Source organism: Erythrolamprus reginae, chromosome 1 (assembly GCF_031021105.1).
Source record: "Erythrolamprus reginae isolate rEryReg1 chromosome 1, rEryReg1.hap1, whole genome shotgun sequence".
Classification (NCBI taxonomy): domain Eukaryota; kingdom Metazoa; phylum Chordata; class Lepidosauria; order Squamata; family Dipsadidae; genus Erythrolamprus; species Erythrolamprus reginae.
The window spans coordinates 395,210,409-395,220,831 of NC_091950.1; the positions used below are offsets into that span (position 1 = coordinate 395,210,409).

Here is a 10,423-nt window from a genome sequence, read left to right on the forward strand (position 1 = left end):
TTTTAAAAATAATTCTACGTAAAGGACAGCAAAAAAAAATGGTGCAAAGAGGTCAGTTAATACACTAGTTGGCAATTGCTACTGGAATACTGTGTTCAGTTCTGGAGACCTCACCTACAAAAAGATATTGACAAAATTGAACGGGTCCAAAGAGAATGGTGGAAGGTCTTAAGCATAAAACTTATCAGGAAAGACTTAATTAACTCAATCTGTATAGTCTGGAGGACAGAAGGAAAAGGGGGGACATGATCGAAACATTTAAATATGTTAAAGGGTTAAATAAGGTCCAGGAGGGAAGTGTTTTTAATAGGAAAGTGAACACAAGAACAAGGGGACACAATCTGAAGTTAGTTGGGGGAAAGATAAAAAGCAACATGAGAAAATATTATTTTACTGAAAGAGTAGTAGATCCTTGGAACAAACTTCCAGCAGACGTGGTAGATAAATCCACAGTAACTGAATTTAAACATGCCTGGGATAAACACATATCCATCCTAAGATAAAATACAGAAAATAGTATACGGGCAGACTAGATGGACCATGAGGTCTTTTTCTGCCGTCAGTCTTCTGTTTCTGTTTCTAAAACAAGCTGCCTGGACTGTTTTTCACTCCTAAGCAAGCAACAAGATGTGCTTTCATGGAATCTGAGCATGCAAAGTGATGCCAGGGTGAAAGTCATACCTGCAACAGGGTCACAATGCAGGAATTGAAAGGAAGTTGCAGCGACACCACCGATGAGTAGGGATTGCTAGACTTTGCCCTGCTTTGCAGAGCAAATATCCCGAGTTACAAATTATTGAAATTATCATTTCAGCCTTCCCTAAATATGTATAATTTCCTTAATCCTCATTCTAGTTTCCAGAGAGAAATAGAACAGAATAGAATAGAATTCTTTATTGGCCAAGTGTGATTGGACACACAAGGAATTTGTCTTTGGTGCATATGCTCTCAGTGTACATAAAAGGAGATATTTGTCAAGAATCATGAGGTACAACACTTAATGATTGTCATAGGGGTCAAATAAGCAATGAGGAAACAACATTGATAAAAATCTTGAGGATACAAGGAACAAATTACAATCATACAGTCATAAGTGGGAGGAAATGAGCCAGCAATGTGCAGCAGTGGCTAAAAAGGCCAACACAATCCTAAGCTGTATCAACACGGGGATACACTCCAAGACCAGAGAGGTATTAATACCACTCTATAACGCCCTGGTCAGATCACATCTGGAGTACTGCATTCAGTTCTGGTCACCACATTTCAAAAGAGACATAGAAACTCTGGAGAAGGTGCAGAAAAGATCCACCAATATGATTAGGGGACTAGAACCCAAGACTTACGAAGAGATTGCTGGAACTGGGCATGGATAGCCTAGAGAAAAGAAGGGCCAAAGGGGACATGATAGCAGTCTACAGGTACTTGAGGGGTTGCCACAGAGAGGAGGGGGGTCACACTGTTTTCCAAGGCACCAGAGGGCCAGACGAGGAACAACGGCTGGAAGCTGACCAAGGAGAGATTCAACCTAGAAATAAGGAAGAACTTCCTGATGGTCAGAGCGATCAACCAGTGGAACGGCCTGCCAGTGGAGGTTGTGAACACCCCCAACTTTGGACATTTTCAAGAGGAGATTGGACTGTCATTTGGCTGGGGTGCTGTAGGATTTCCTGCTTAAGCAGGGGGTTGGACTTGATGACCTGCAAGGTCCCTTTCAACTCAACTCAACTAACTAACTAACTAACTAACTAACTAACTAACTAACTAACTAACTAACTAACTAACTAACTAACTAACTTACTAACTAACTAACTAACTAACTAAACAAACAAACAAATAAATAAATAAAAGAACAATACAATATACAGTCATACCTCGTCTTACGAACCTAATTGGTTCCAGTGGGAGGTTCGTAAGACGAAAAGTTCGTAAGACGAAACATTGTTTCCCACAGGAAACAATGTAAAGTCAATTAATCCGTGCAACCCAAAAAACCCCCCGCAAAAAAACCACTGCCGCCTGACTGTCACCTTTTAAAACAGCCTGGGGGCTTCTCAGCGACCTCCCGAACGCCGAACGCCAAATCCGAACTTCCGGGTTCGGCGTTCGAGAGGCCGCCGAGAAGCCCCCAGGCTGGTTTAAAAGGTGACAGCCGGGCGGCGGGGCTTCCCGGCAACCCCCCCAGCCCGGCTGTGACCTTTTAAAACAACCGCGCGGCTTCCCAGCTGTCTCCCGAAGCCGAACGCCAAACTCAAACTTCTGCGTTTGGCGTTCGGAGGCTGCTAGGAAGCCGCGCGGCTGTTTTAAAAGGTGACAGCCGGGCTGGGGGGGCTTCCCAGGAACCCCCCCAGCCCAGCTGTGACCTTTTAAAACAGCCGCGCGGCTTCCCAGCCGTCTCCCGAAGCCGAACGCCAAACCCAAACTTCCGCGTTCGCCGTTCGGAGGCTGCTGGGAAGCCCCCCAGCCCGGCTGTCACCTTTTAAAACAGCCGTGCGGCTTCCCAGCAGCCTCCGAACGCCAAACCCGGAAGTTTGGGTTTTGCGTTCGTAACACGAAAAAAGTTCGTAAGAAGAGGCAAACTTTTTCTGAACCCCGGGTTCGTATCTTGAGTTGTTCGTAAGACGAGGGGTTCGTATCTTGAGGTACCACTGTAATGAGCCAAATCCAATTAAGTAAAATTAAATTGCTACTCTAAAATCATTAACACTATTAAAAAATCAATCCTACCCATTTGAACAACTACCATACATAACATTTCGTTGGCCGGGGGGAAGATTTAATCACTCCAAACCTGGTGACATAAATGAGTCTTAAGACTCTTATGGAAGGTGAGGAGGATGGGGGTAGTATGAATCTCTTGGGGGAACTGATTCCAGAGAGCCGGGCCCCCCACAGAGAAGGCTCTTCCCCTAGGTCCCACCAAATGACATTGTCTAGTTGACTGGACCTGGAGAAGGCCAACTCCATGGGACCTAACCGGCCTCTGGGACTCATGCGGCAGAAAGCGGTTCCGGAGGTAATCTGAGGAGGGTGGGGGTAGTACGAATCTCTTGGGGGAGCTGATTCCAGAGAGCTGGGGCCCCCACAGAGAAGGCTCTTCACCTAGGTCCCACCAAATGACATTGTCTAGTTGACTGGACCGGGAGAAGGCCAACTCCATGGGACCTAACCGGCCTCTGGGACTCATGCGGCAGAAAGCGGTTCCGGAGGTAATCTTGCCCAATGCCATGTATAGATCATAGGTCATAAACAAACAAACAAGCAGGGATACCAACAGGTGTGTGGAACTCACCTGGGGCCCTCAGCCTGTTGCCTGTTTGGCAGGTGAGCTTGTGCCCCTCTTGGTCTTTGTGCATGACGTATTTGCCACAATCCCAGCACATGGTGGTGCGGCTGCCACATGCGTCCAGGTGAGATTGCAGCTTATGGAATGGCAGCTCCAGCTCGCAGAAGTGGCATTTAACTGAGCGCTCTTGGCATTCCTCGGCCTGCAGGGGTAGGAAGAACAAAGTTCAGTTTCTGCAGCTGTGCTTAAGGCCTTAGAATTTGCAGGAGGAACCTCGGATAGTCGGAATTAACAATGGAGCACCGGAGGTACGGATGCCATCTTGCCTTGGCTTATACATTGCAGAAACCCGAGTCTAAAAAGTCATATATTTTTTATCCCACCACTATTACTGTTACAATAATTCAGGGCAATGAGCAGGCATTATATTCCTTTCCCCTCCTATTTTCTTCAAAGAAGAGAGCATTTCTGGTCTCAGTCCTTCCCAGCCTTCCAAATTGCCAAACAGCAATTTACATTATTTATTTACATTTATTTATTTGTTTGTTTGTTTTAATTCTTTGCCACCCTTCTCGAAACGACTCAGGGCGGCATACAACATTGTAAATACAAACAATATATGTGAGAAATCTAATTATTTTAAAAGGACATATACAAAACTAATAAAAAATCTTTTAAAAAACCCTTATGCAGTCATCCACATTCACCCAATTCAATCATTCATCAGCCTGGGGACAATCTCGTGGCTCATGGTCCCTATCAGAACTTGCATTTGCGGAATCTAGCCTTTTTGTGCCCAAGCAGCAAACCAGTCCAGTCCAGCCAGCCCACCAACCCAACCAGCCAGCCACAGACCAGTAGAAATGGAGTTGAAGTCTTTAATGAAACACAGCAGCAGTAGGAAGTTGTGGAAAAATATATACTTCTTTATACTACTACTACTACTACTACTGCTGCTGCTGCTACTACTACTACTGTCTATACTATACATACAATAAACTAGTATCTTACTAGTACCTTGCTACAACTATCTTAGTTCAATAACTCACAGGAACCAACTTTTGCAGCATTATAGCTTCTTCAAATCATATTTCCACGAACACACAGCTAACAGCAAACAGACAGAGAACAAAGAGCAGGGAGCTCTTGCCTAATTAAATACTATTCACATAATCACTAGGTTGCTGCACGCTCAACTGCCTCTGAATGACTCAGCATTCCCAACAGTGGCCTACCTTCTGCATTAAGATATTACCCAGGGATTTTTAATTCCGGACAGTCCCCAGGCCCGCCAGCAGAGGGAGGTCTTCAGAGCTTTCCAAAAGACCAGGAGGGAGTGGGTGGTACATTCCAGAGGGCCGTGGCAGCCACAGAGAAGGCTCTTCCCCAGGTCCTGCCAGTTGACACTGTTTGGCCAACGGGACCTGGAGAAGGCCAACTCTCTGGGACCAAACCGGCTGCTGGGATTTATGAAGCAGACGATGGTCCCTTAGGTTTGATATTTGGTGAGGGGAAATTAACCTGGGAAAGTTGATTCTTACTGGAAAAGGTAGTTCTGAAGTTATCTAGGTGCTAAGAGGTCATGAGAGCTTTATGGCATTTTATTTCCATTGTGAAAATGAGATATCTCAGGAGAGGGGTGGCACTACTACTACTACTACTACTACTACTAGTAGTAGTAGTAGTAAAATAATAATAGTAGTAGTAGTAGTAGTAATAGTAATAATAATAATAATAATAATAATAATAATAATAATAATAATAATAATAATAATCAACAACAACAACAACAACAACAACAACAACAACAGAGTTGGAAGGGACCTCAGAGGTCTTCTAGTCAAACCCCCTGCTTAGGCAGGAAACCCTACACTACTTCAGACACATGGTTATCAAACATCTGCTTAAAACCTTCCAATATTGTAACAACTATTTTCTGCTCATGTCAGCCCACACGTCACAAGTGAATTCAAGGAAGATGCTGTTCACCCAGCACAGGTGAGAATGACAGCAGGGACCTGTACCCACCCCACAAACCTTGTGCAAAGTCAGGGACAGATGCCAGGCTCACCTCATGGCGCTCCAGCAGGTACTGTTGCATCGTCTGGTGACAGAGCGTGCACCTGACCTGGAAGGAAGAAAGGGAGGATGTAAAGCAGGTAATTGCTTGTATTAAAGTTTGTTGCAAAAATCAAAACCAGAAGCACACACAGATGACTGGTCCAGCTGGATTCATAAACCTCTTTATAAACACAGTAACAGATGAATTTACAATACCATTAGCAGCTACAGAGCACTGCACACCAAGACAACTAGACAAAAGAACAGTTTTTCCCCGAACGCCATCACTCTACTAAACAAATAATAATAATAATAATTATTATTATTATTATTTATTAGATTTGTATGCCGCCCCTCTCCGTAGACTCGGGGCGGCTCACAACAATAATAAAGACAATGTAAGAACAAATCTAATAATTTAAAAAACAATAAAAACCCCATTATTAAAAGCAAGCATACACACAAACATACCATGTATAAACTGTATAGGCCGGGGGGAGATATCTCAGTTCCCCCATGCCTGACGGCAGAGGTGGGTCTTAAGAACTTTACAAAAGGCAAGGAGAGTTGGAAGGGACCTTGGAGACAGAGAAAGAACAGGGAGCTCTTGCCTAATTAAATACTATTCCCTCAACACTGTCAGAATTTTTACTAAATCTGCATTTCTATTCTACTAGTTTTTCTCATCATTCCTATCATCCTTTTCCTCCCACTTAGGATTGTATGACTGTAACTTGTTGCTTGTATTCTAAGATTTTTATTAATATTGTTTCTTCATTTCTTATTTGACCCCTATGACAATCATTAAGTGTTGTACCACATGATTCTTGACAAATGTATCTTTTTCTTTTATGTACGCTGAGAGCATATGCACCAAGACAAATTCCTTGTGTGTCCAATCACACTTGGCCAATAAAATTCTATTCTATTCTATTCAGAGTTCTTCTTCCAGTAAACACAAGCAGGAGAGTTAGTTTCATTTCAGCAGAGTTCAGAGTAGAAGAGTACAGAGTGGAGATTGGGTGTCAAGCTAAAGTTTCAATTTCGATTCTCTGCACACACGCACTGAAGACACAGAGCTGCGTGCACAGCTCAATTTTACAACCGGTACAATGGCGTCAACTGTACCGGGAGGAACCCACTATTGGTGCCGCTTACACTGCTGCTTAAAGAGCCACTTCAGGAGTGTGGCAGGCCTGGGTCGCTGCCGGTTCTAGTGACCCAGGCTGCCAAGTTACTATCGGTTCCACAGACCCGGTCTGAACCAGGAGGAACCCACCTCTGCAACAGCCCTGAAAAAAATCACTTACAACTGGTCTTTACAGAACCATCTTGGCATCTTTTTCTTCTGGAAACTGCAGTTTAATGTTTCCAAATGTAAAATAATGCACTTGGGGAAAAGGAATCTTCAATCTGAGTATTGCATTGGCAGTTCTGTGCTAGCAAAAACTTCAGAAGAGAAGGATTTAGGGGTAGCGATTTCTGACAGTCTCAAAATGGGTGAGCAGTGTGGTCGGGCAGTAGGAAAAGCAAGTAGGATGCTTGGCTGCATAGCTAGAGGTATAACAAGCAGGAAGAGGGAGATTGTGATCCCCTTATATAGAGCGCTGGTGAGACCACATTTGGAATACTGTGTTCAGTTCTGGAGACCTCACCTACAAAAAGATATTGACAAAATTGAACGGGTCCAAAGACGGGCTACAAAAATGGTGGAAGGTCTTAAGCATAAAACGTATCAGGAAAGACTTCATGAACTCAATCTGTATAGTCTGGAGGACAGAAGGAAAAGGGGGGACATGATCGAAACATTTAAATATATCAAAGGGTTAAATAAGGTCCAGGAGGGAAGTGTTTTTAATAGGAAAGTGAACACAAGAACAAGTGGCCACAATCTGAAGTTAGTTGGGGGAAAGATCAAAAGCAACATGAGAAAATATTATTTTACTGAAAGAGTAGTAGATCCTTGGAACAAACTCCCAGCAGACGTGGTTGGTAAATCCACAGTAACTGAATTTAAACATGCCTGGGATAAACATATATCCATCCTAAGATAAAATACAGAAAATATGGCAGACTAGATGTACCATGAGGTCTTTTTCTGCCGTCAATCTTCTATGTTTCTATCCCCACTGATCAAAATTCAGTGGGCTTGGCAACCGACATGTGACATAAACATAAACTCTCATCATACCATGTTCCTGTTGTGCCTTAGATACAGCAGCCCCTGGATTGCCTCTTGTCAAAGGCTAGCAAAGCAAAAGGTCCTACCTGTTGGTGGGCCTTGGTAAGATGCTCTTTCATGTCCTTTGAAGCAACCAGTTCCTCACACTTGGGGCAGACAGCAAGAAACCGCATACAATGAGCTTCATGGAGAGAGAAGTTCCCTGCAGCCACATCTCTCTTGCTGGGAAGAGAAGGAAAAGATGGACCAGATTACATAGGGGAACGCCTTCTGCCGCATGAATTCCAGTGTCTGGTTAGGTCCCACACATTTGGCCTTCTCCAGGTCCCGTCAACTAGACTAGTGTTTCCTAACCTTGGCCACTTGAAGATATTTGGACTTCAACTCCCAGAATTCCCCAGCCAGCTGCTGGCTGGGGAATTCTGGGAGTTGAAGTCCAGATATCTTCAAGTGGCCAAGGTTGGGAAACAATGAACTAGACAATGCCGCTAGGTGGGGCCTAGGGGAAGAGCCTTCTCTGTGGCGGCCCCAGCCCTCTGGAATCAGCTCCCCCCATAGATTCGTACTGCCCCCATCCTCCTTGACTTCTACAAGAATTTGAAAACCTATTTATGCCACCAGGCATGGGGTCACTAGACCCTCGCCTCTGGCTAACCAGTGTGTGGTATGTTTGTGGTTTGAATCTGAATTTTTAATGTTTTAGCCTTTTTAGAATGGTTTTAGATTAGTTATTTATATGAATTGGATTTCAGATTGGGTTATTGTATATTGTTTCTTTTGATATGTTGCGAGCCGCCCCGAGTCCATAGAGAGGGGCGGCATACAAGTCCAATCAATCAATCAATCAATCAATCAATCAAATAGATAGATAGATAGATAGATAGATAGATAGATAGATAGATAGATAGATAGATAAAGATGTCTATTAGCCAAGTCATCAATATGTCTGAAACTTCACTTTTGGTAAAAAGATTGATATAAATAGACCGAGTCTTCTTTTTACTCCTTGCAACCCAATGGGACGTTGGAAGCAAATTATACATTCAGGCTTGGGACTTTCTAATTCTTGAAATAGCAATGGCATTTAGACTTTTATACCGCTTCACAGTGCTTAACAGCCCTCTCTAAGCGGTTTACAGAGTCAGCATACATTGCCCCCAGCAAACCTGGGTCCTCATTTTACCCACCTCGGAAGGATGGAAGGCTGAGTCAACCTTGAGCCTAGCGAGATTCGATCTGCCAAAGTGCTGGCAATTGGTGATCAGCAGAAGTAGCCTGCAGTACTGCATTCTAACCATTGCGTCGCTGTGGGAAAACTGAGCAGGAATGGGTATTGTGGTATTATGCATCACCAGCAAGTTTTTAAAAAATGAAATTGAAAATTTATTTATTTATTTGATTCGACTTCTATGCCACCCAAATGTATTTATTCATTCATTCATTTATTTATTAGATTTGTAAATAATATTTAAAGATTTTATTGCAAGTTTTTTAAAAAAGCTGACGTTTATGACGCATACAAAAAAGAAAACAATACATAGAAAACAAAACAACAAAACAACAAAACGAAAAAAATGCATTTATAACTAAATCCTCTTACAACTCTTCATACCTAAACCAGAAAGAGAAAAAACATCACAGTTCTATCATAACTTCCTATATATATAGTTTATGTATGGTATGACTGAGTTGTATGGTTTTAATGATGTGGGGTTTTAGATGTTTTTAGGTACTTGGATTTGTCACATTGTTATTCACTGTTGTGAGCCGCTCCGAGTCTTCAAGAGGGGCGGCATACAAATCTAATAAATTATTATAATTATTATTATTATCCCTTTCATTCACTAATACTCCCCGTAGACTCGGGGCGGCATACAAATTATATTTTAAAAATATAATAATAAAATAACTTTAAATTAACATTCGAGGCTTTCCTACCAGTTCTTGCAAATGCGTCTCTCCTCTTCCATTTCTCCGCTCCGACTCCCTCCATCTTTCACTTTCATTTCTGCAATCTGGATCGGCGGAAACGAAACTAAGAATATCTGCCTGCCTGTAGCGCACATTCCTTTTGCCTGCTACAAAAGAAACTTGGACGAACAGCCAGGATTTCTTTTTTTTCCCCTTCAAAGACAGAACCCCTCGGAGGGGCCCCCTCCGCCCCCCCGCCCCCAGATCTCCAAACGCCCCGCAGCTAAGAGGAAGCAACAAAGTGATGAGATTCTTTATCTTTGTAAAAATATTTCAAAACTACTCTTTCAAACTTGGGAAGCCACTAGAGGGCAGCAGAGCTCTCTTTTACTAGTATCATGTATACAGTAATATCTTCGTATACCACCAATACCTACTTGACAAAACAAATGGATGAATGGATGGATGGATGGATATAGTACATAGATACATAGATAATAATTAATAATTAATTAGATTTGTATGCTGCCCCTCTCCGAGGACTAGATAGATAGATAGATAGATAGATGGATGGATGGATGGATGGATGGATGGATGGATGGATGGATGATAGATAGATAGATAGATAGATAGATAGATAGATAGATAGATTGATTGATAGATTGATAGATTGATAGATAGATAGACAGACAGACAGACAGACATACAGATATTTTATTTATTTTATTTTATTATTTATTTTGTCCAATAAATAATACACATTGAAGAGAATAGATATGTAATAATATAAATAAAGAAAAGAATAGAAGAAAAGATATAAAAGTATAGGTGAACATATTTGAAAGGAAGAAAAGATAAATGAGATAAGGAGAGACAATTGGACGGGACGGAAGGCACACTGGTGCACTTATGCATAGATAGAAAGATAGATAGATAGATAGATAGATAGATAGATAGATAATTTATTAGATTTGTATGCCGCCCCT

At 42.3% G+C, this 10,423-nt stretch overlaps 1 protein-coding gene across 2 annotated transcripts in view; it reads right to left on the reverse strand.

Moving 5' to 3' along the window:
• XAF1 (XIAP associated factor 1) overlaps window positions 1-9,707 on the reverse strand; it is a 29,913-nt gene extending 20,206 nt beyond the window's left edge. Inside the window, exons 1-4 of one of the 2 annotated variants that reach the window (XM_070735016.1) lie at window positions 9,465-9,707; window positions 7,613-7,748; window positions 5,355-5,411; window positions 3,290-3,485 (exon numbers count right to left, since the gene is read on the reverse strand). In XM_070735016.1, coding sequence (XP_070591117.1) covers window positions 3,290-3,485; window positions 5,355-5,411; window positions 7,613-7,748; window positions 9,465-9,592 — 517 coding nt within the window. In that variant the 5' untranslated portion in view covers window positions 9,593-9,707. The remainder of the gene's footprint in view (window positions 1-3,289; window positions 3,486-5,354; window positions 5,412-7,612; window positions 7,749-9,464) is intronic. The other variant, XM_070735017.1, reaches the window with a different exon arrangement.
• Window positions 9,708-10,423: the final 716 nt, after the last annotated feature.